This window comes from Manacus candei, unplaced genomic scaffold, assembly GCF_025592945.1.
Source record: "Manacus candei isolate 608988 ecotype Guabito, Panama unplaced genomic scaffold, ASM2559294v1 h1tg000033l, whole genome shotgun sequence".
Classification (NCBI taxonomy): domain Eukaryota; kingdom Metazoa; phylum Chordata; class Aves; order Passeriformes; family Pipridae; genus Manacus; species Manacus candei.
In genome coordinates, this window is record NW_026138081.1 from 2,362,798 (window position 1) to 2,390,392 (window position 27,595).

The following is a 27,595-nucleotide window of genomic DNA, read 5'->3' on the forward strand; positions in this document are numbered from 1 at the left end:
TGTCTTCCCTTGAGATAAATGATCAAAAAACTCTTAAAAACTAGACTAAATAGGACTTAATAAAGCCAACTGTTAACATGTGTTTAAAGGGGCAAATTTCAGGTTATTAATAAATAAATATTAACAGTAGATAATTTGGAATTCTATGTAGATTTAAAATGTTTGGTAGGTAACTTATAAAATTCCCACTAATACTAAAGTTTCTGTTCATTTGAACGACTGTTTTTAAAATAATAAGCCCATGAATATATTCAGCTGACAAAACCCAGTTTAAGCCTGCATGTATCTCAGGCTGTAGTGAATTAGAATAGAGAAAGTAATACTATACCCACTTGAATTTGCAAAAAATTAGTGTACAGCAGCTACCTGTCATGCCATGCAAAAGGGAGTGATCCTTGCAGAAAGTGATTGTGTTGATTCTTTCTAAATGTAAGCTAGCTTATGCTAGGAAAAATAAATCCTACCTAATATGTAAAAATGGGGTATCCAGCTAAATTGAGACCTACCCATAAATTTCTATGAAAACTGGTATTTTTGTGGACAATTTAATTGGTAAAATCTCTAAATATTGTTAAGCTCTGTTAAATATTTAAATTCTGCAGAATAGAATGAGGCAACTCAGTATGCAACACACTAATAAATGTAAATGATATATTGGATATAATTTCTCTGAGGCAAAGCTAACAAAAGAAGGAAACCTTGCCATCAGCTAAAAATTTATTTCAAACTTTTGTTGAACTAGGACCACGAACAATTAATATGCAAAATCCAAACATTCATTTCCTATCACAAACTTTGTAGTTACTTCCCTACTCTGCTTCTCACTTGCAGCTGCTACCTTAGTCTTAGGACACACTCAGTTACCACGTCTGTATAAATACAAAAATACTAATACCAATTCTTTGTGGTGGTGTTCAGAAGACTATATGCAAGGAGAAAAAACCCCCTAATATTGCTACTAGAATATTTTTAAATACAATACATAGAAATATAGAGCTCTTATTAAAATTATATATTATTTAATCATATGTTTTGATGATAATTTACTTTAAATAAGTTATAGTATTTCTCAATTGCCAGGGAAATTACATGAATCATTATTTTTACCAACACATAGAATGCTTTGGCATATAAAATGTGAAAACAACGTAAAAAAATGGCTGAAAACAAGCTGAAGATGAAGTTTCAGTGACAAAAACTACAGAGGCAGTATGGATCCAATAAGAGAACTGATTGTAATAGAGAGCAAGTTGTCTCTGATCTTGTGAGAATGTTTTTGGACACCTAACAGCTTTTTTATTACTGTGGCTGATTAAAATGAAAAGCCCTACTACTAAAATGTTCTTTTTGATGAGTTTTTTTGCCATGAACTACAGACCTTGCAGTCCAGTGGGATACAAATCCTTTGATCCTGTGCAGTCACATAAATTCAAAGTCGTAAACCAACATTGAATTTGATTTTATTAGTGTGGCTGATGTTGCCAGAATTGTAATGCAACCTTGTTTTTCTTCTCTTTTCTTCCTTTTCTTTTTGAGAGGGGGTGGAAAGGAGAGTTTACTGTCAACATTGCTTCACAGTATAAATAATTAATTTCTTTGGCAACCAAACTACAAGATTAAGCCATTATAACAAAGCCTTGTAACTACATAGGAGAGCAATGATATAGATCACATTTTGCTAAGTTTCAACCAATTATTTTGTTTAAGTAAAAGTTGAAGCAAAAAGCATTATCAGTACAGCACATGGAAAACAGTAACCAAAGTTAAACTTACATATTTATAGAAGGATAACAGACAGCAATGAATACTTCTCAGTGGGAAATATTCAGCCAAATAGTGCTATGAGAATAATAAAAAAGTAGCTCTACACTTTTAGAAACAGATAATTTTTATTCTTCATAATGAACATCATTTTTGTCTAAAGGTTCTAAGAATTTTTAGAGATGACTAGCCTTTCCACTGATATATAGAGTTCACATGTGCAATCAAAACAACAAAAAGATTTTGAGGTGTAGCAAGCCATTCACTTCCTAGCTATGGAGGGAAATTATTTTCTGGGGCCTTTTTGAAACCAGATATCAAAAAAACAACAGAGATTCAATTTTACTTTAAGAAATACCTAAAAGATGAATTCTCTGATGCTTACAATCATCACACTCCTCACGTGTTACAGAGAGCAAATTCTGCATGTCAAAACAACTTGATTGCTTGGTGAATCAGTCCTTCCTTCAACCTAAAACATACTATACTACAAAAACTACCAGCTCTTTTTCTATAGCAAAGGAAATTAAGGCAGAGGTTAATTTCACATTCGGCTTCACATTCAAAACCCAACAGTTTTCATTACATTACACATTTTCTATGAAAGGAAAATGTGTAACATACAATGTAACATAACCCAAACAAACCATTTCTTTCCTCGCAAGTTCATTATAGAAAAGATTTTTTCCATATTGACAATACTCACCTCAATTACAATGATTAAAGAGAAAATGCAAACTGCAAATATCCTTGTAAAGGCAAAGTCTATGAGTAGATACCCACCACACAAGCTTATCTTTCATGACTTCTATCTTACTTTGACCAGGAAGCTTCCAGTTCTGCAGATACTACCATGAACTTCAGTGGTAAAACCAGAAGATGGTCTTTAAATACTCACCAAGCAGGTAACGGGTAGAAGAAAACCCAACACTGTGTTTACTACTAATCTTTTTAACTTTGTAGAAATGTTTATGCTACACTTAGCAGATAAAGATACTAGTACACTTATCTAAGATACAGCTTATGAACTCCAGAGATTCTACATGGATAAAGAGAAGTATAACATTAATTACGGAAATGACTCTGTGTAAAAAATATACCTACTTTAAACTAACTTATACTACGTGCTAATTATGCATCATCACACTATTCTAGACTTTCTCATCATGGCTTTGAGGAAAATATTGCACACACAGAAATGTCTTAAAAAAACCCAACTTTGGTCCATTCCTCAAACGGGAACAACCAGAACAACCATAATTTTATCCCTCTCCATCAAGTTTCCAAGTAATGCAGCCACACAGAAACTTTCTCTTCGACAGAGCCGGTATCTCATTCAGATGGGAGTTATTCCAGACAAAAATTAAAAACTGTATAATGAAATAGCAGCAAGATTTTAAGACTTCTGCATTATGTGTGCTGAAGCTGAAAGACATAAGAACAATGCACAGACTCACAGGGAGAGTGAGTAGTATTGTAGTAAAGACATGATAGTGCTGACCTGGAAAAGTAGATTCTATACTTTCTCAAACTGCAAAATGCAATAAGAGTCACAAGTCACTTTAGTCAGTTGTCCTCGAGTGGTCACCTTCTTTAATAAGCAACTATCTTGAGATTCTGGGATCCAATTTATAGTTGCAATGTACATTAAAAATGAACTGTGATTGAACATATATGCAACTGTAAGCATCCCAATAAATCTGTTACATCTTAGGTCTCTGTGCATAAAATATGAATAACAGAAATACATGGTTACCTTGACACATATTATAAAGTCCAGTTTATACTTAGAAAACATCCTGACAAATTAAAACTTAGGACACTAGAAAAAACCACAGTGAAACTATCTATATTCAGATTAGATTTTGATTAATAAACAAGAGAGGGTATTACTAACTGACCAACAAAAATAAAATCAAATACTGAATGGAAGGTATTCATTCTAGGATAATACTCTGGGGAAAATTGCTTACATATAAGTAAAACCTTTATCGTGATGCCCAGGCTCAAGTCTCTGCAATCTACCTCCTACTGTTTTCTATCTTAATTTCCAGGCTACTTCTTTTGCCCTTTAGTTTGCTTGTCTCAGATCTCTAGGACTGCCAGTCCTAGTATTCTTACTCACCATTTTTCCTAAAATTCTAGCTCTCACATCTCCATACACACGTCCAGCTCTTAATGTCTGCTTTGATTTCCAGTGGGTTTTCTTTCACATTGTCTAACTATCAATAGAAGGGTCAGGAGACAGGTTTTCTTTTCGAAAGCATAGTTGGAAGGGTGATCCCCACCCAACTAAGAGTAACTTGTGGCACCCATTAATCAGTGAAACTTAGTTTTGCTCCAGTGTTATTTTATAACATCTTTGGTGGCTCCGTGGAAATGGCAATTAACAGTTTGTTCAACACCAGATGATGATGTAATAGATGCAATTACATATTTCATTCAGACAAATGGTTTAAAACTATTAGATTTAAACAAATATCTGGTGTAGTAAACTTCAAAGCACAGATAATTCTGGCAAAGAGGTATGGGGTACATATTTTCGAAATCAAAATGGTAACTTTGATACTACTTAATTTTTATAGGCATTTATAATCCCATGATCATTTCACTTAATTTCTCTTACAGACAATTTTTCCTTTGTTACAGAAGTCTTCCAAGTCTGTCAAAATAATGTCATAAAGTTCAAAATATGTGTTCTACTTCTTCTCCTGTGTGTGTAACATATTTATTCAAGTTGACGAGAAAAATTAAGTTTCAAAAATGATGAAAAATGTAGCGAGTTATAATGAAATTTTTTTAAGTTTCATTTTAGCCCTAATTAAGCAGAGTGTTTTGCAAAGTGTCTAAATTTGAGCAGGAACTCAGTCTTTCTGAAGTTTTAAGGCTATAAATTATCTTGCTCTATGCACATTTTGACTATATAATACAATATCTATGTGCTGAAACAGAGTTACAGAGACTTTCACTGTTTTCAATACAGGGAATATGGTCTGCGGTAACTTCTTAAATAATCAGGGGAATCCTCGGATCAACATGTGGAATTAACAACGTTCTGCAGCTGACATGAGGTTTAAACATTTGAAGTTGTCATAGTGAAATTGCATTGAAAATATGAGAATGGCAGTATGGCAAGTAGCAGTGAAAAAGCCCACAACATAACAAAAGAAGAATCTTCCTCGATATTCAAGCTATCTGATAAGAAAGTAATCATAATGTAAACACATGATTAAAGGAAAATAAGGATGAAAAGCACACACTTCATCAAAAATACGAAAAATAGGAAGTCAATGGAGGAGAAGCGGGAGAATTTTGCTTAATATAACTATTTGAGCACAGAAGAAATGCTTAAAACTTCATCAAGAAATTGATTATAGAATATGAAATTAATACAGCTATTAAAATGTGCAAGTTTTTAAAACAAAATTAAGCACTGAACCGGGGAATATCTTCATACACCAAGAAAAATCGCTCCAAGCTTCCTTTCTGAATGAAGATGCAATTGTCAACAGGCAGTTTCAAAGAGATTAAGTGTTCTTTGCATGCTGCTATGCACTCTGTAGAAAATTATTGTTTTATTGCTCCTGTCCTTTACCATCATTTCCTAGTCTGCAATTCCACCTTCTCTAGCACTGGCTATGCAGATTTTCCATTATAGGGAAATTTTTCTCCTGCTGGGATTTTAGTATTTTAGGAAATACATACTTTAAAGATAATGTTGCTGCCATTGTCTGGGAGCCTTAGGAGCTCAACAATTTAATAGGACTTCAGTCTCTTCTTTCTCAAAAATGTTATGTTTTTTCCAATCTTTATGTTTTCCTTTCTTGCACTGCAGAAAGGCTCTGCAGCAAACAGGGAAAATTCCTTCAGGACAAAGTAACCAAGAAGAAGATTCATAAAGGCACACAGTACACACACAGTGGTGAAACCATACATTTAGCAGCTAAACACAGAAGACTGAAACATTTCAAGTTAGGCGAGATTAGTATCAATAATTAACCACAAGCTGGGAGACCTTCATCAGTTCACCACATGGAAATGCTGAAAAGCCTGAACAGCTCATTAGGAAAGACTAATAAACCCTTGCTGACCTTGGCTGCTCCTTTGAGCTGCAACTCCACCAGACCAAGCAGCATACATGATACAGGTTTTCTTCTACACATGCAAACTGGGATATGAAAATCCAGCAGAGAACACTAAAAGCAGCAAGCCACCTTATGGATGCATTTCATCTTTCAGAAGTTAAAAGCAACAATCTCAGCATCCTAAAGCAAAATTTTATCACCAAAAGTCAGCATATATCCATTAGTTAGATGTTTTAGGTACTGTGGCATATAAAGCTTTCAACACTATTTGTCACTGACCCCCATATTTTAATAGTAGATTTCTAAACATAGTGACTGCTGACAAATCATGACATCCCTATCCCATGCAAGAATTCAAATTTGTACACACAAACCAGAAGGGGGGAAAAAACCTCTAAAAATTTCTTTTTTCCACAAAGGAATACTAAAGATCCCTGAGAGTACCAAGGTCAGACTTTTTTTCAATTCAATCTGCTCAAAGAGAACTTGCCATAATAGACTATCTACAAAAGAGAAGATTTAGACAAATTAAAATACTGTAAAACTTTTTGATTTGGTGTTAAAACATCTAGTTTCTGATGTAATTTCTGAAGTTGAAATGAAATTTTACATTTACATGTAAGCAAAAGATATTTTAAATTGTCAAAATAAAACTGCAATCACCCACTTCTATAAAACAGATATTTTCATAAGCATTCTGACATACAACAGCTTTCAACACTATTCACCATTGCCTCCCACAGCTGAATTACAAATTTCAAAATGCAACACCTTTTGTTATACTCATGTTATAATTAAAGAGCAATGGAAGCATTCATAAATGTAAGCACACTGACCATGAGGAAAAATGAATGGGAAAGTGAAAAGATACAGAGCCAGGAATGGACTCATGAAACACAAGACACAGAAAAACAGTTTTGTAAAAGGATGAAAAGGTCATCACAAAGGTAAAGGTTTATTACTTTATAAAAACATAAATGTTTTTATGTCTTTTTGGTCTCAGTACAAAAATAAATAATTTTTAAATTATCAGATCATTTTGACTGGTCTGTGACTTTCCCTTTCACATTCCTTTTTCTTCCACATTTTTCAACATTTTCTGGGTCTCTTTGAGGCACTGGTCTTTAATTTCAATTTATGATATGAAATTGTTTTCAAAGTTAACAAGTTCTTCTGTGAAAAGGAAATTACTTTCTAGCCACTTCTACATTTCAGCTCTTGGAACCTTCACAAAAAAGCAAAAATGCAAACATTACCAAGGAGGCCACAGAGGTCACTATGAACACCTCATGATACATTCTTCTCTAAATGAGGCCAGCTTGTTTTTTCATAATGTCATGGGCAGTTTTACACCAGCTGCATTACCATTCACTATTTCTTAAGTATGTTCATAACTGTGTTAGATGTAACCATAAAGGTATTTCTTTCTAAAATTTGTCATAAGATACTTTGAGATACATAGAAATATTATTTTATTATATAATGTTTATCCCATCATTTTTAAGTTATCTATAGTTATTATTTCTTACAGTATATTATATGACATGCATCATGTAATATTATTATTATAAAAACCTGTGATTAATAGCTAAAGATGCTATTATTCTCAGTTAGGAAATATGTAAAAGATATAGTGAGTTGGTGGAAGCCTAACAACCTGTATCGGAGAAAAAGACTCATGCACAGCGTACAGGGTTATAGAATAGCTTAGGACGTTGATTCCATCTTCCAAAAGCAGTGTTAAACTTCCATGGAACTGAAGATGAAGGGACATTTGGTACCCTTGTGCTAAAGGGAACAAGGAGATACTAGGGAAAAAACTTAAATTTTTACTCACTTTATGAAATAAACTTAGAGAAAAAAAAGTATGCTGCACCCCTGTGCAGCTATGTGTTGGGTTAAATATTAAGCACTGCAATCAGAATATTGCCTTCAACTACATTCCCTTCTTTCAGAAGTCAGTAGTCTATTTACATTATTTTGATTTAATGTTAAATCGTTCTCATTTTCTGAGTTGGTTATTAGACACTAAAGACTTGGTTCTGTAGAGAAAATACTATGAAGGTGATTACTTATCTATTGAGCAACTTCAATTCTAGCTCCATAACGTGCAAGTTAATTTCTGACCTAAAACTAAGACTGTGTCAGATACACAAACAGTGGGCAGGATGTCACCAACACACATACTCTCACAGTTTAGAAGTATGAAATTTGCACATGTACAGAGAAACTGTGACATCTTTTGGGAACTGCTTCTGAAACACTTAGCTGACATCTAGCGGCACAAGCAGGAAAAGCAAAACATTTAACATTGGAGAACAGAAGTAGTTTCATATCTTAAAAATATATTATTTATTTTTTTGTAAATTTTTAAAGAAAAATTCAAGAAATCCTTTGAATGCAGCAACTACATTACCCTTTCTAAACATTATCTCATGTGGATGATTCAGTTGAATTATATACATTAACTAAACCTTTAAGTTATGAGTTATGCAGATTCTTAATGCAATATGAGACGGTAGAGATTCATCAATAATTGACTTGGTGTAATACATGTTGTAAACTTAATTAGTATGCATATTACATGACTAAAATTGATTTCAAGTGACATCAAAAAAAGGAAGAACACTTCCAAGTTTTGGTGATAACACAAAGATGGCAAAATCCTCCCTATCCAGTGATTGTACATCCTTCAGGACTTCTACATTCACTGCAATTTCACTGTCTTAAAGATTCAGCATGAGCCTCTACAAACTAGTGATATGGGTAAAGCTCTAGTTGCACTCTGGATATTCCATATGAAGTTTATAAGAAATGAACACAGTGATAACAAATCCTAAAAAATAAAATCCATTAGGAATTATCATTCACACACTCAAGAAAGAAAATAACTACAAAAAGAAACAGTACAAAGATATAGGACACTTCTTATTACTAAACTTTAGTTAGTGAATTATCTCTCACTTAAAAGCCACTACATATATTTAACCCAAGCATTTCCAATAACTGGGGTATCTACCATTTTTCTGTTATACCCTAAAGAATAAAATGCAACAAGTTTTTACATGAAATCACAACACAATTCTCCTTCTCTATTATATGTTCCCATACGAAATTTTATAATGTAAAGTTCCATACTTCACATTATACAATATTGTACACCAGTATATGGTAATGAATATTTTTTTATATTGAAATAATTCCTTCCCTTCCTTCAAATAATGAAAAGCTACAAGAAAGACAGTATACAGAAAAAGTTTAGTCTTCTCTAATGCATTCCATTCCAGTGCAAATGCTGGTGACATAAAGAATGAACTTTGCTGTTATAGCCTTGCCAAGCTGGTGAACAGGGCTTTAGACTGAAGTTGTTGGGAGAGGGGAACCTCAAATCATCCCACATGTACCAGTTTGATGTCCAGAGCTTGGAGAGGGGTCACAGTTCAGCAGAAGAGCACCTTAAGAGCAGCACAAAGGAATTCCAGCCACTCCAGCCAGCAAGTCAGCTTCACTGGAGGCCCAACTTAAATGACTCTACAGGTAGCATGGGAAATGAACAAGAGTTCAGAGACATGTGCACATCTGCAGGGCATTGCATCTTATCAGCATCTTGGATATGTGCTAGGATGACCCCTATGACTGCAGTGTTGGGAATGGAAGGATACAGGCTCTTAGGAAGAACAGGAAGGATTTCAGGAGAGCAGACTTTGACCTCTTCAGAAACCTGCCTGGTAGAGTACCATGGGATAAAGCTCTGGAGGGAAGTGGGGCAGAGGAAAGTGGGTCAATATTCAAGGATCTCCTCCTTCAACCTCAGAAGTGATGCATCCCAACAAAGTCGAGCAAAAATGTCAGGAGTCTTGTGTGAATGAACAAGGAGCTCCTGGACAAACTCAAATACAAATTGGAAGCCTACCAAGGGTGGCTCCTACAGAGCTTACTTGGACAATTCCTGTAAAGGAACTGTCCAAGCCAACAGGGATCTGGTAAGGAAAGATAAAGCCCTGATAGAATTAAATCTGGCCACAGTCATCAGAGGCAACAAGAAAAGCTTCTATAGGTACATCGGTGATAAAAGAAAGAAGACTAGGGAAAATGTGGGCCCTCTCTGGGAAGAAACAGGAGACTTGGTTACCTGGGATATGGAGAAGGCTGAAGTCCTCAACAACTCTTGCTTTGGAACACCAGTAAGTGTTCCAGCCACAATGCCCAAAATTGCAGAAGGCAAAGGCAGGAACTGGGAGAATGAAGAACCGCCTGCTGTAGGAGAAGATCAGGTTTGAGGCCATCTAAGCAACCTGACAGTGCACAAGTCCATGGGACCTGATGAGATGCATCTGCAGATCCTGAGGGAACTGGCAGAGGAAGTGGCTATATTTAAGTAGTCACAACAGTCCGGTGAAGTTTCCACGGACTGGAAAAAGGGAAATATAACACATTTTTAAAAAGGAAAAAAAAAAAGACCCAGGGAACTACAGGCCAATCAGTCTCACATCTGTGCCTGGCAAGATTATGGAAAATAATAGTTTTCCTCCTGGATACAGTGATGAGGAAGGGGCATGAAGGCAGTGGAAGTAGAAGCAACAAGGAAGAGACAATGAAGACACTCAGAACTGCCAAAAGAAAACCCCAATCAAAACAAAAAGCGCCCTACAGGAAGAAGACATTACTCTTTCAGTCAGCATTTCTTCTATATATTTTCTAAGCACCCACTGCTGGTCACTGCTGGGGACAGGATATTCAACTGGTCTTTGGTACAGGAAGTTTTTATGTCTATCTGTATTGTAAAATGAAAGATCACTTTGTATCTCAGGAATGATCAATCTTACAAACTTACAAACACAGTGCACAGTCTCCATTAACTTATGAGTAACTCCAAAATGTAAATTAAAAAATCTGTTAGAATTATGTCTCATATACAATAAACACAGGTATTCTTTCTCTTAATAAATTATTTTTCTGATCATCATGATGCAGACCTTTCGCTTCACTGCCGTTACCTGAAGGCCTACAAAACATTTATATCACCTCTTGTAATTTGCCTTTGAAACTACACAGTGTAGTTTCCAACATAAAATAATTGCCAAATAACTGAAATATAAGAAGATGAACATGATCTGTAGGACATAGCTGCTAAAACTCCATAAATTTTCTACTAATCATGGACAGCAGATATTTGCATGTTATCTCTTTTCTAATTGTATTTACATACATATATAGAATGGTGAGATTTTATGGTGTTGAATGTTACACTGGGATTTCACACTTCTGGAAACAACCCAGTCACAATTTCTGTACTACTAAACAAGACAATATATAAACACAATTATCAATAAGACATGATATTTGAGAAAAAAATCAAATAACCCAGATAAAGTGAATATTTATGTCATTCAAAGGTATGAGCAGCAAATCACAGTACCTACTTCTCCTCCTGTGTTTTTCAAATGTACTTTTATGGAAGACAAAATACTCAAGAGGAACATTATTTTCATGAAAGGTGTCATCGGAGAGATGTGTGATTTTTCATGGATGCCTACCAATACCCGTCTCTTCTGCTGCTACTATTTCCAGGGTTGGTGGAGAAGCACGCAGTTTACTCTCTCACTGAGACTATGTATTCTATGAAATATCCTCTCAAAATTAATAAATCACCCTTGGATCCATCCACTGTTCTTGTGTGGGAAAGTAACACTCTTCTTTTTAACAGTTATTACTGATAATATTTATTGTATGTTACTGCTGTATTTAGTGCTAGCTTGCATTTCCCTGTGCTGAATTTTAAGAGATGCTGCACACTCCACAAGCTGCTATCTTATTCCACACCTGCCTACTCAAAGACCTCACTGAGCTTTCTCAACTTCATAGGTTTTACGTCCATTAGGTCCTGGCCCTTGTGCAGGCACAAAGACATAAACGCTGTGTAATACAAATACTGTACTTGTGCTAGTCTGATGATTACTTTACATGATCTGCTGACATAGGCACTGTATCAGTGTGCTCAATTATCAGAATCTCTGTGTTTTTAAATGTTTGTTTTCCATTCTATTTGCCTTAATGACGACAAAGGAAATACAGAATGTTTTGTAACTGATGACCTGTATACTAAGGATTTAGCATATGGACCTGTATTAGAACACTGTGCAGCTATGCTCAAGAATATATTATAACTGGTGAGAAAAGGAAGGTGCTATATATTTTAAACCAGGGGTGTTCATTGAATTCACTTATACTGCCATCTAAGTTCCTGCTTTTATGATAAAAACGTTTCCTTTTAATATTTCACTTTGCTTAGCACAGTCAATCATGCCAAAGGAAACTGAGTTTTAACACTAAGTTGTGTTATTTCTGATTTTGACAATTAGTTGGTCGAGTTTACACTTTAAAAAAGGAAACATCAGTACAGAGTGCTCAATGCAAAACCTCAGAGAGTCTCACAATTGCTTATTTTTCATTCTAAAATTACAGAAAACTGTTTCTACAGAACTATGTTTCACTGAGAAAGATCGAGTAGTTAAATGCCAGTACCAATGTAGAAGTACTGCACGGCTGAGTTAGAGGGAAGAATTTAGGAGCACAGCAATAAGGAAAACTATAAACAGAAAACATGTAAAACTGCTTTTTCCCATCATATATGAGTGTTTGTATAGATTTTATAGATTAAGATCAATTTTACCTGAGTTGGCAGTCAACTGAAAACAACTTCTAGAAAGAAACAATTAATTCTTAACATTTGATGGAAAGTATGTTTGCACTACTTAAATCTGTAAAATGCACCAGAGTTGCGGAAAGAAAAAAATCATTACAAAAGTATACCTTTAATGTTTCAATTTCTTCTTTGTGTTCCCTCTTTAAATGCAAAATGGCAGCTTGGTACTCTGTAAAAATAAAAAGTACATTCGAGTCAGAAAACAATGTGCCATCTTCAGCATAGTATATTTCATACAACACTACTGAGTCCAGAAGGCAGATGTAGGCTCTCAAATAAATGACCTTTTACAGCGGTGATGAAAAAGAAAATCTGAACACAGTAATTAGCATTTTTTTCTATGACCACATGACCAGATTTTCCATGGTGTTTCTGAGAGAAGAGGATAAAGAAAAGAGGTCTTCCATGCTGAGAGGGGAAAACTGTGGGAAGATATGGCAGACTGGAATAACAACAAAAACTTTAGTTTGGCTGAGTTCTGCAGATAAATGTAGAACTGATAGAATATTATGACATACACATGAATGCACCCCCCCCAAATGATAAAATAACATGCATTAAATATAACAATTTAAATGGAACTGTGAACATACAATCACTATACACAGTCAAACTGGATAAAATAGCAATCACAAATGCAAATGAAGACCTGAAAAGGTACCCAACAGCAAGAGATACAAAGAATTCTTTGTCTAAATTCTATCAGATTAAGATTAATTACAGAGTATAAGTATCTTCACAGGATACTGTGAATAGGATACAGGATAGCTCTTCCATTTAGTGAGAATATAACAAAATCCAAAGGTATTATAATTAAAAGCATGAAACTTAAAGCCAGAAAAATTCAAATCAGCAGTGGAAAAATGAGAAGGCTGGGCATTGATTCTGCAGGTTTAGTGATGGCTGTAATGGTAAGATGTAGATTCACCAAATGGATCTCTAGAACCTGGGTCTCATGCTATGGCTCCCCTCAATCCAAACATTTGGCCAGATGAAGAAAAATACGTACTTTTTATATACTGGTGTAATGGTTTGAGAGAAGCCTGTCTTCTGTAACACATTGGTCCAGAAACTACAGCCCTCCTAAACAAGCAACTGGAGTTCATTCTTAGATGATCAAAGTCCCACTTCTATCTGCTTCCAAATTAAAAATTCAGAAGTGTATTTCCAGTTCCCTGGCTTGGCTTCTGCCTCCTCAACTAAAAGAGGAATTAAATCCTAACTTAAACAAGGATTAAAAATAGTCCAAAGAATTTAAATTTTACTGTCAATGTTCTCTAACACTAAGGAGTTTGTACGGTTTATTCAGCAGCAGAACATTAAAGTATCAAAGCATGGACCAAAGTACCAGGGCAGTAAAATATTCCAATGCTTAGGTGCTTTTTCTTTTTTCATTTTTTTTCCCTTTTTTTCTCTTCAGAGCACATGAAGGAAAGAGGAAAGAAAAGATAACCTCATCATCACCCTGAAATCTGCATGACATCAAAGCTTTTAATGTAAACCTACTTTTTTCAAACACAGGTGAAGCTATGTGCAAGCAGCTGAATTGATATACAAAGTCAGAAGGAAAAAGGATTGATATTTTACAAGGTACGAAATAAAAACCTTGGGTGATTCCAGTTAGTAACAGTATCTATCTAAACTTCTCCTTCATCTCTAACAGGCCTCTACTTAGACCTTTCCAGCAAGAGAAAATTGCCTGACCGCTCTGCTGGAATCACAACCAGTTAGGTCTACAAACTTTTAAATTTTCTGCTGTTAATTCCTTTGACTGGTTGATATTCCCTCTGGACATGGGCTCTGCATATCCATTCACCTAAACAGGACTTAACAAACTGTTGCCTCAGGTCCCCAGAAAAAGTTATGACCCTTCTGTCACCTCAGCTGCTTAAGCACTCAGTTTGCAGGGCATGAACCTCACGAACATCCTGACTTGAAGTTTAGCTCTTCAAGGTCACATGATAACTGAAGCAAACAACAGGCTTTGAAAATGCTGCTAACAATCAGTTCTTAGTTTGGCTAACAGAAGGATACAACTCTATCTTAACAAAAGGTCAACTTTCTGTGTAGGATTGCCACATGCTTAAAATTCTTTGGGATTTGGGTGACTCATAATTCACATATGCTGACATAGAGCTGCACTAGCACCAGAAGCAGATTTTTCACGTCTACCCATTCCCAGCCTTCTGTTGCTGACTTTTATTTTGGCACAAATGTTTGTGCAGTCAGAGAAAGATGGAAGAACCCCCACGAATGAAATCTAACATAGCATAAAGTTAAGAAATCTTTTAAATATTAAGTGTATGTCATTTTTGTGACAGGCATTTTGCAAGATACCACCATTTAAAGGTATTTAATTTAGCACATGTTTTTCATTACTTCTAGCTGAAAGCTCTGAAAATAAGTTCTAGAGATTGTTTTGTTTAAATTTTGTTCTAAAGCAGATGTAAGGTACAGAATAGCAATTCTTTTATTGTTTACTTATGCCTTAAAAATATGCTTATAAAGTACTAGATTATAAGAATTAATACTCCTAATTAATTACTTAAAACACTGCTACTTAAAACAGTGCATCATAAATTGACATACTGTAACATATTTGATAGATTATCTACTATGATATAAACTGACATACTAGAGCATAAGCTTCTTTTCGTTCTTTTTACCATTATATTCTTTTTAACTAGAAGACAGTATCTACTGGATTGAAGCTCACACCCAGCAAAGTACCCTTTTAATTCTTCTCAAGTAAACATTTATTTTTCTGTGCAAGACATTATAATGAAAAAGAAATCTCACTCTGGTTTATAGTTTTGCATTATATAAAGTAACTCATGTCCACTCCTTTTCTATGTTTTGTGAAGTCACCTTTCTTTAGTAGAATTCTACATGGATAGTTAACTTCTTAAGAAAATATCCTGCACACAGAGATGGCAATTTGAATCACTAAAACAGTAAAGAATCTGACTAGAAAGAATAATTGAATTCCAATAACTCCAAAAGTCTGTTAATATATTGGCAACAGAATAATAAAGTTTATGCAATGGTGTTGGGATGCTGCTTAGACCGGTAAAATCACAGCAGCAAAGTAAACAATAAGGACATGTTAACAGAAGATGTCTGTATTTGGAATAAAATATAGGTCAGGCTTTATAAACTACTGAGTTCTCAAATTCCATTTAACTCACAAAAAAAGATTCACGAAGATTATAGCACAATCCAGAAATACCAACATATCGATGAGTGATTTGTATAGGTTAAAAATTAACAACACCACAGCTTAATAGATCTGATATGGCTCTGTGTGTAGCCAGCCTGATTCATACATAATCACTGTAACTCATCCAGCCTTATTAAAGACACATGAATATATGTGGACAGCTCTCAGATCCAGATGAGATACAAGTTTCCAACTGAACTGTATAACCTCTCACTTCCTTGTGCTCCCTCCTGTCTTACTTTCTAAGAAGTATCCATGAAGCTGTAACAAACATGACTGGACTCCCATTACAAAACTTCAAAGGAAATAAGAGGGCTTCAAACTCCTTTGGATTTATTTCTTCTAATATGATGTCCACTTGCATCATTATCTAAATGGTATTATATGGTAGAATTAAGGACTAATTTGTTCTTCAGTGACATAATGCATCAAGAGTTTATTCTGATCATAAGGTTTGTTTATAAGTCTTGTAAGACTAACTCAACTACGAAAAAGGATCAAGAAAAAAAACCCAAACACCAAATCTTAATCCTTACAAAGTTTTAAGTCAGCAGATTGCTATTCTGTAATTCTATGAAAAGCATAAAACCAGGAAACTACTTAATGAATAAATATACACAGAAAAATACTAATGTTTTGAAACATGCCTTATTCAGCTAATGTCAGTTACTTCAGCAAGCAACTGCAGAAGTGACAAGTTATTTTAGAAAAAACAAGAATTCTATCAAAAAATTCTTTTTAAAAATGGTTCCAACTCAGCCTCATTTAGTTATTACACATTTTGACAATAATTCCTCATCCCTGGCAGCACTCAAGGCCAGGTTAGATGGGACACTGAGCAACCTGGTCTACTGGGAGGTGTCCCTGCCTACAGCAGGGGAGTTGGGACTAAATGAACTTCAAGATCCCTTCCAACCCAAATCATTCTATGATTCTGTAATTCCATTATTCAAAAGAGCTGCTTAAAAGGAGCTTCCAAGTCATGACAGTTCAAAATATGTTTCTTAGGCTTCCCTTGAAATCCACCAACAGCCAAGGCTTTGTGTGTCCTGTTCTTGGTGAATACAAAACTGAGCAAAAAAACACAGAAAGATGCAGCAGGGGCTATAACTGAAATAAACTTTCAAAAATCAGGTTAATACAGTTCATGCTTTTTCTTAAAGCTCAATTAAATCTCCTTTTCCTTCAAAAGACATCTGTACTGATTCATTACTGGGAGGTGTCCCTGCCCATGGTAGGGGGGATTGGGACTGGATGATCTTTAAGGTCCATTCCAACCCCTTAACATTCTGTGATTTTATGATTACTAATGGCATTATCAGTTACTATCTAATTAGCCCTCCCGCGGTTTTTAGTGAGATTTTACTGTATTTTTTGGCAGTCTTAAATGTGCTCCTGTTTTGAATAAGGATCAGTGTATGACCAACTACATCAGAGTTATGGAAAAGTAAAAAGCTATCATCAATTTAATTCTTTCAAACTGACTAGTATTACACTACTAAACAGTGCAAATTTATTTCTCGTACAAAGAGCTTCTGTTCCTGCTATTTATATTCAATGTTTATTCAAATCAATAAAACTATATTGCCACAATATTTCTCATCATTTATTAATTTGCTTCACCTTGTTTTTTTCCTTAAATTCAGCAATTTACCTCAGTTGTATGTAGCATACACCTCAGAATGAAGGACCACAGCCCACCCACTCAGAAAGAACTTCACTAGCTCAATTTTCACTATGGTCTTTGCTTCAAAGATTTTCAGAATAAACACTGCCAGATTATAACAAGTCTAATTATTAGGCAAATTAGATTAGCTCTAAAATTGGTTACATCTACCTGGAGTCTGCTCCAGGTAGACAAGATAAATGAGCGGGGGAAAAAGAGGAAGAGAAAGTAATACACCAGTTCTCAATTGTGATCTTCTTCTAATCAGACTTCAAATCTTAACTTTGTAAAATTTTACACTCAGCACTGTGAAATGGATCTGAAAGTCAACCTAAATTCCACTCACTTTAGTGGGATGGCAGACACTGAAACTGAAGTAACATAAGCTAGAATTCTTAAAACAGTTCCTGATGTATTATGGAACTTCTGTAGTTTTTATCAAATTTTTAGTTCTAAACAATGAACTAAACATGTATAGCAGACTCTGCACTTACCATTTCTACTCCACCAAGGAAAAGTAAATACTACCTTCATGGCAACAAAAGAGACCAAAGACTAGATACAGATGGACAACATTGTACATACACTGTTCCACCCACCTGGTGGTCCCTCCTTGTAAACGTTTAGGTGAGCTAGAGACAAAAGCATAAGTAAGATTGTATTTAAGCTTCACATAGGGAATGTATATTTTACAGTCCTGAATTACATATGCTAGGAGGGAGCCTGGCGGACCGCATGCTTTTTATTCATTACTACAAACATATAACTCAGTCGCTATTTTCAGCTCCTGCTTACATAATTTTGTCTTGCAAAAAATTATCAACTGCTTGTGAACTGCCTAATTTCTGAAGTGCTGCTAGACATTAGCACTGTCTATCAAACCAAATCAAAATCAAATAGCAAGTACTTAAAAAAATTCCTACCATGTAAAAAAGCCCATGGACATTCCTTGGGCCACATGCAGTAATACTACGAAAACAAACTTGCAAATATTTCTTTAAAGCTCTCAGCTTGACATATACACAGAATTGCATATTACACACTGCAGAATGATGAAAAAATTTATTTTGTTCATTCCTCAAGATTTTCAATTGGAAATAACAACCATGTTTACTCATTACTGTATTCTCATGCTATTTGTTAAGGCAAGGAGACCAAAGCAGATCAGAAAGCTTAGACTCTTCTGAGAGATTCATTCCACACAATCTGATTAGAAGACAGAAGCTTGGGGTAGGAACACTTCCAAGAATTCCCTGTTTTGCTTTTTGTTTCCAAAACATGCATTTTTTAAAAAAAAGTTACAAACTGTACAATAACAGTGAAAGACATTGCTCACATATATGACAGATGACAAATGCCACCACGTGGTAGATATAAAACATATAAAATATTCTTAATGATAAATAAAGTATGAGGTATGCTTTGCTATTTTGCAAACAAAATAACACTACAGCATGCACGTTTTTCATTAATGCATAGAAAATCAAACATGAAACAAAATGCTGATGTCTTGGACAACCTATGTAATTTATGGAAATGCTGAATATATGTTCAGTTTTATCATCACACAGAATTTGTCTGAAAACAGAGCAGCAACAATGTTTATAAACAGACACAATACATGCTCATGAAAATCTTTGCTGTCATATTGAGCAAGCTGCACTGTTCATGACCCTTTCTAAAAGAAAAGGTACAAACATTCACTGGTAAATCTGGTGACCCGAAAAAATTCAAGCTACATCCCTGGGAATACTGAATGTAGAGGGTCACAATGTTTTGAATGGAAATTTTCATTTTCAAAACTGTTGTGAAAAGCAAGTATACACATTCAAATATTATGCAGTATTATTCTAGTTGTGCTCAAAACTGTGCTGTGCAAGAATTTCCTTTTCTTCTCTGGTAATAAAACAACTTAACTACTTGAATAATTTTAAATAAAATCTTATATGAAAACCTTTCCCACAGAAATCTCCATAACTTACACTTCAAATAGATGGGTTACTCCTCAAACTTTACATAAGCAATTTAGTAACCTTCTCTGCCATGACCTCAAAACTTCAAGTAGAAAGCAGAAGCTTTGAAGTTAAATGACCTATATAGCCACTTCTGGTCAGGACCTCATTTTTGTAAAAAGCCTTATATATTAAAGTCGGTATGTGGAAACATGCAAAATAATGTTAAGACAATTTAAAAGTAATTAGAGAACAAAAGCTGGAAAACTTGAGTGCAATCTACCTCTCTTGAGATGTACCTCACCCTGTAGCATAAAGGAAATCATAAACTTATAATTGAGCCGATTCATTAAATTTCATAATAGTGAGAGTTCCTTAATGTTTTCTTCCAGTATGGTAACCCTTGGTCCCATCATTTTCAATATTCTCTTTTCCTGTAAGTCTTTGTTTCCTCCTCCATTATTTCCCCATGTCGTTCTCATCTTTAACCACCAGGTGTCAGAAAGGAATCTACTCACCACAGCTACATCTTCTTTATTACTTTTTATTTAGATGCATTGATTGGACCTTCCAGGCTTTTTCATGCTGCAGTCATAAACAGCAGCAAATTTTCTTCCAATAAACATAGACATGAGCAACTTTTAAAACATGTAATTTGTTCATTCCTGGAATGGTCTTTATAAAGCATATCTGCATTTAAAAATCCTTTTATAAGTAGTAAAATAAAATTTATTTATGCTCGAAGAAATTCACAGAATTACCTACTTTTTAGGGATAGGGGATTGGCTAAAACAGTACTGCATGTAGTTTTAATATATGATTCTAATCCTTATTCCCCCACTCCACTCCATCTACTCCTATCTGTCCTCCTTTCTTTACTTCCCACTGAACCTGAACTCTTTTCTTTTACAGCCCCATAATTCATCATATGTAAGGATGTCAATTCTGTAGACTGGGAAATGAGCAGACATCTTCAATTTTGGGGAGGGGGGGGTTCTTGTTTGTTTGGTTTTTGTTTTACTTTTAAGAGAAGGAAGAACCCTCCAAACCTAAAATTTCAAATATTTTCAGCACCTTTAAGATTCTGGTACAATGAAAATATGGTAGACGTGAGGAAGGGAAACAGATGGAGAGGGACTTGTGGAGAATAAACAGCCCTAAACAAGCCAATAGTCCAGTATCTAAATACCGTCTGGATGCTAAGATAATACAGAGGATATTAGAGTAAACTTACTAAACGAAATGAACTTTCTTCACCACACTCACTGAATTCCCTGAAAATAACAGAACTATATGCACAGAAAACCAGCTTCCTACAGAAAAACCAACACCCTTGATTCTCTGTTATGGAAATGAAGAAAACAGTTACTCCTCTTTCTGACAACAAAGAAGTATGAAGCACTATTCAGAAGCAATCACCTGAGTAACTTATCTATTTGACCATTCCTCAGCTGTGAGAGGTTACAGTTACAGTTCATTTACCTGACAGTAGAAACTAATAGATTCAGTTGCCATTTTCACCCTCCCAGGAAGGCCACATCAGAGGTACTGCTGCCGCGGACAGTCAACATTGATTCTTTCTCAATAAACATCCTACTTTGTATTTACAAATCTGATCTATTACACGATTACATTCTCCAATGCAATATGGTAAACAAATAACACCTTATTAGGAAACATGAGGAACAGATTAATTACAGAATTTCTTTGATGAATTACAGACTCTACTGACTTAATTAAGCACAAATTTAAAATACAAAGTACTTATTATTCTAGAACTGTAACACCTTCGCAATCACTATATACTATATATAGTAAGTATACATTGTGAGTCCATGTATACCATACACACAGTATACGTGCATATTCAGTCATATGGGGGTGGGCATGTGAGTGAATGAAAGCACAATACAGATCCACACACAGAGACACACCGGTTCCCCCATATAGTCTCAGCAATTCTCAAGTTTAGAACTGCTATCACACTTAAAACACAGACATATGTAAAACTAAGAAATGCACAATAAATTGAGTTTGTTTTTTTACAGATAAGAGTACACGTCTGTGCTGTAGCAGAGGGGGCAATCTTGGCAGGGCTGATATTGAATTTATCTAAAAAGAAACCCAAAAGGCAGTCAAAAACGCAGGTGCAAATTTTTAGAAAGCATTAGCGTGTTCAGATCCAGGGTTTCATTTAGAATAGTATCTAAATCTCTCATGTTCAAATGCTGGGCCAAACAGTACTTCAGAACACATGAACAGCAAGACTGGAGAACAGGAAAGGGAATTCAGTAAAACTCAGAGGCATCTCTGTTACACAAAGGGCCTCATATATTTTGAAATAGAACCATGGAAATAAAATACAAAGTCATTCTTCTTGTGCTGTACACAATTGCTCTTTCACTGTGTTTCAATTATATAACAGGAATCATCTTGTAAAACCCTCTGACTGTTTTGGGCCTTTTCAACATCAGATTGGTCACGTCCATAGTGGGGTCTACATTTCAAAATAAAAACCACAGTAAAAGAAATAATTCACAGAACTTGCCCTCCTCATATTCAGGTAACAGATTAATCTTCTCATAAGGAAAAAAATTAACCTTAGAATGAAGTTGCTACTTTGAGTGGACCAAAGCTGTTCTGTATGTGAATCCTTAAGCTCGCTGGTATCTATGGCTACACACATATAGGCATCCAGAATGATTTTGTATACTGTAAAAAATGTCTCAAAACTTTCCTGAAGTCATTCTAGAAAGTAGCAAAAGGACTGAAAATGGAACACGAGCATCTTAACAGCAATCTTCATCAACAGGTGCCTATCTTTTTGTTCCTGTCTCAAGAGGCACAGTATGAATGTCGATGTCAGCAGAGGTGGGGAAAGAAAAGCAAAGGCAACTTTTGTTGCTTGCTTGGTTTTGAGTTGGTTTTTTTTTATATATTTTCAAAGTACATCTTAGCAGACAGTGCTGCAAGATATCTGGAACAGCAGCTACTGCAGTGATCAGCACAGGTACTGTAATGCAGTGTACAGCTCATTTGTGTGAGACTGTAGAGATTTCCAAGCAGCACTATACCCAATACCTTCTAAATACATAAAGTTACAGCTTTAGCTAGCACAAAGAAGGAGAGCAAATGTCATTGTTACTCCAGAGGAATATAGTATGGCTACAACAGTCTGGCTTGTCATAAAAACCTCAACGTCTCAAAAACATGATGATGCATCTGTCAGAATATGAAACATTGACATAACATGGCCAAATACACCTGTCATGCTACACAATATAGGCAGTAAAATAATTTACAACACCTTTATGCAGCTCACCTGCACTTTGAGATCACATCAAATTGATCACTCACCATTAAATTGTAAAAACACTATCTTCAACCAAAGCATAATACCCTGCTTGCTGTAGCCCTACTTTATCTCATTCATTACAATAAAATTTATAGTAGAATCCCGGAACTAAACCCCAAATACCACAATGAAATCAAATAAATTACTAATTTTTTTTTTAATCTTTAGAGACAAACACAAACTGTTCAAGGCCACAAAGGAAGTTTAGTTAAGAAAGATAAATCATGTTGGTATCTTTCATCTCTTTGTTCTGACCATTATGCCTCTCTTTCACATTAGCTGGTTGTTCCCTGCATTTACATCATGACCATAAAGTGATTTTCTTGCTGTGAATGAAGAGCACAGGGAGCCAAGGATTTAATATATTTGAGACTTAGCTATAAACTTCTGCCACTATTTTGTATTTCATTCACCATTTACCTGGCCATTTTTTGTTTAATAAGAGCTTTCTCAGTCACCTCCTGATTTTCTTATTTTTTTTAAATTAATTGAAAATTGTGCTTACTTCATCACAGACTGTAATAGACATTGTGGCACCATTACCTCACTGCAGATTTAAGGATGATGAACATACAGACTGTGAGAGAAAGAGGTTTTTAAATGTTAAATACAGACATACGAATTAACAAGAAAACATGTAGTAGAAAAAAAACACTAAAGGAATTAATGTTTCAAGTGGCTTTTTAAAAAAACATTTTCTCCAGGAGGAATGTCAAATACTTTTCTCTCTCTTATTACTTTTTACACTTCTGTTTTGCTAAGCAAAGGACTAAACTCTCTATTTATATAAGAGGACTAGTTTGATGCTGATGGCTAAAAACGCATTTTTAATAGGAATCACAGAATCTGTATATGTACACCACCTTAATGTGGAGACAGTTCTTCAAACATAAGTAGTTTTACGAGCAGCAGAACCCATGTCTAAATTCCTTTCCTTGGACATGGGAGTCAGCAAGTGCTGACCTGGGTGTACACAGCAGCTGAGATATACATGGATTCCATGTGATGTAGTATTGCAGATGAGTTTGCTCAGTATAGACATGAATTTGCCTCCTCTACCTGGCTTGATATTTTCACCATATGTAAGAACTGACACATCTACCCTTCTGTCAGATTTAATGCTTTAAAATTAGAGAAATCTCTCTAAGAATTATGGAGGAAAAAAAAAAACAACTTTTAATGAAGGCGGATGAACAAAACTTTACGACCAGAAAAATATGCAGAGAGATGTCTTGGATTACATGGATTTTCATGGAAAAACTATATATTAAAATAACCTTTTTTTCAGTCTTCCAGGATATAAATATACTACAGACTTTCTGGACTTCAGCTATTTTAGACATACTTCAAACAAGTTCCAGTTTCTCTAAAGAACCATGTAAGCAGTTTGTCTTAATTAGAGAGCCAGCTGACAACACAGTCTATGCTCTATGGAAACAGAGGAATTAAAGGATTAAGAAAACATAAGATAAACCAAAATACTGTAACATCATCCTTTTAATTCAAAACTTACAACCCAGGATTCGGGTGTTGAAGGTGACAAAACTATGACTACACAAGGTTTTATCAAATGCATGAAAAAACCTGTTGCAGAGTTGTATTTGTTCATGAATTTCTTTCACTTCTAATATTCCTAACAGGCCTAGTTAGCCCCACACACTTGTTCCTTGCTATCCCACACACTTGTTCCTTGCTATGTCCATTTGCTTTTCAGTTTGTTTCCCACACATCAAGGTAGACTACGAGCCTCAGGAGGGAGTCAGCTACTCCTCCAAGCTGCTATGAATCATTGTTATGTCTGCTGCGTAGGCCAAATTAAGCCTGAATTTCTTGCTTCCACTAGGCAACAAGAACAGTGAGGAAAAACACGGTAAGGAGGTGAGAAAAGATCAAAAAGCCAGGAATCCTTTCCCTCAATATCCCTACCTTCCTGCCATAGTGGTCATAGTGCATGGTGATGAAGGAAGCAAATCAAAGACACAATGTAGAATTGCAAAAAAGATTACAGTATTCCAACTTTCAAGTTTTCAGTCTTACTTAAATCCTATTTTATTGTGACAAATGAAAAAAAAAATCTATGCTACCTCATAAAATATGTACATATTCTTGTACCCTATTAGAAGTACAAAGACAAATTAACAGATTTATCCTTGGATGTGATCACATTTGTGACATATATTTTGTCTAAGCCTAAAATAAAGCTGTGCTAAATGAATACTTACCTAATAATTCATCCTCTTATTATTGTTTTTATATAAATTCCTATTGTTTCAGCAGATTAAACTCTTAACCACAGAAATGAAAACAGTAACATACAGAGTTGACTGAAAGTTAAAAGAAGCCAATTTGGTATTTTTTATGTTACAGATATTCATCTATTCAGAAATATCAGTGGAGAAAGACTAGAATCACAAACATCCCTGCCACACACAATTTTTGAACTCTCTTCTGAGATCAAGAACTTTTCATTTTATCTTAGTTGTCCAGACAAGACACTGAGGTAAGAAATAAGGTTTCTGTTTGAGACCAGTCAGTTTAATGCTGCGTTATTGCATAGTTTTAAGAAGTCCGCTTCAGGGGTCAAGAAGTTCCTAAAGTACTGGTGTCTGGATGGGAAGGGCCATGAAGGGAAATGCCACTATACACATGCACTTCAAAGGTACCAACTGCTGTCAGAAAGAAGACACTGAATTCAGAAATTTTGCTGCATTGCCATTTTCATATTCACCAGAAAAACGCCACAAACCCCCAGCAATAAAACCAACATTGAATACAAAACCTGTTCACTACTCACAACCAGCACCTTTCTTTACTTGCAGTTTTTACAGTGCTTTAAAACAGTCACCTAACCACTCAGAAAGGCCAATGTAACTGATCCTTCACGCGCAACTTCCAACTGCTTGCAGTGTCCTCGCTGCCGCAACTGCTTTCTGGGAATCCACGAATAGCTGAAAGAAGCACACCTGCTAATCTCTGAGGTAACCTATAACTTCACTGCACTCTTAACATACGTTGCAAACATAGTCTTTGTCTATTTTCTTTAAAAGCATGTCTCCTCCCAGCTGAATCACCAGCGGTTTGTTTTCATTCAAATCCATCTGCCAGACGCTGGAGCAACTAATGAACTGCAGAATCTGGTCTATAAAAATTTGACTTAGCAAACAAACCATCAACATGTTGATGACACTGCCACCCAAAATATCACAGTTAACAAGAGTAACAATTTACATGGGCTCTAAGCCAGCCTATCCTTCCTATTTATATTTCAAGAAAGCATGACCTAATTTCTCTACTAGTAGAATCTGGAGCTTTTGTTAATTCAGGGTTTTTTTCTTTCTTTCTTTAAGTGTATGTTTTTGCCACAGAAGATTACAGTAATTAAGAGGAAAAATATTTATTTGGGTAAAATTAAATACAGCAAGTATATAGCCTATAATAAGAATCTAAGAGTAACATGAACAGCCTGTAATGCTCCTTGTCAACAGCTGAATACCTGTCCTAGTCATCTAAGTGATAGACTCCCACACTTCAGACCAATCAGATGCACTGTAAATTCAATTCTGTCTATATTAGAACCATGTTGTTCTTGTTAAAACCAAGTTTTCTCAATCTTCCAACAACTTTTACATTTCCAGTATTATGCCCACTTTACAAAAAGAGGAAGATTAAGGCAAAGAAAACTGAAGGAAGAGGGAGAAAGACTAAACAAACAAGGCAGCAGAGCAAATAGGAGTACAGTTTCTCATACACAAGGTCAGAAGGAATTGGAAAGAATCATACAACATTACCCTGTACAATTTCTCACAGCAAAGTAGTATATAAAAGGGTTTTTTTTAATCCCACTTAATCCTTCCTAGGTAGTATTTTCTAAAGTCTCCAGGCACATGAAGAACAGACGGTCTCTTGTCTTTCATTTTAATATTTCAGACAATTCCACAGTTTACAGCTAATTTCTGAATAACAAGAACTTCCTGATTTATATTTAAGAATGTAAATTGGAAACAGTTGTGGTGGCTAAAATAATCACTTTCTGCCTTCTAAATATGTTATGCAAGCATCTAAATAACATAAAAACCAGTAAATATTTTTCTGTGGAAAGCTTACCTGATAATTAGCATTGCACTTCACACATACCCTTTCATACATTTCTATAGGACAATATACGTGACTAGCTATAAAAGTGATCTGTTCACGCACACGTTGCAACAATGGTATTTATTGTTTTCATTATGGACAGTACCTGAAGAAAACATGGCAGCCAGACCACAGTTCAGCAGTTCTAAGGCATTGGAAAAGGCAGTCATGTTTCCATGCATGCACTAATCTGTTGGTGCTTGAACAAAATCCCACAGGAAATGGATAACCTAATTTATCAAAAAAACCACTTCTTTCCTCATGAATTTGTACAGGCAAGTATGTAGATTTCAACAGAGATTTAGACATTTACATTTAAAAATCAGATGCTTAAAAATTAGCAGCAAGCCACATATCCAAAACATAAGGTCTGTTTTTCCAGATAAGAAAATACTGTGACTTATCACCATCTCTGTATTAAACAAGATTAAAAATGTCAGAAACTAATTTCTGCAGATGCTTCACCTCTTTGTTTTACCTGCTTCTGTGTACTTTAATCCTACTTTTACTTCTTCGTGCTTTGCTTTTGGTGGTGGCCAGACAGTCTGGAGTCTCCCTGGAGTCTTGTCATCTTGCTCTGAGGGACTCAGGTCAGGCTGTTAAAATTACGCAAGAAAAAAATTAAAGTCTGCAATATCAATTGATTCCAAAACAGCAACTTCCATGCTCAGCTCTACACACGTACTCCAGAATGGTTATTTGTCTCATTCTACTAA

The 27,595-nt window shown here is 35.2% G+C and overlaps 1 protein-coding gene across 5 annotated transcripts in view; it reads right to left on the minus strand.

The window, feature by feature from the left end:
* Window positions 1–27,595, minus strand: part of FMN1 (formin 1) — a 179,480-nt gene that overhangs the window by 96,091 nt on the left and 55,794 nt on the right. For all 5 annotated transcript variants that reach the window (XM_051791773.1, XM_051791770.1, XM_051791771.1 and 2 more), the window contains 2 exons: window positions 27,358–27,475; window positions 12,660–12,721 (listed from right to left, as the gene is read on the minus strand). In XM_051791773.1, the coding sequence (XP_051647733.1) occupies window positions 12,660–12,721; window positions 27,358–27,475 (180 nt within the window). The remainder of the gene's footprint in view (window positions 1–12,659; window positions 12,722–27,357; window positions 27,476–27,595) is intronic.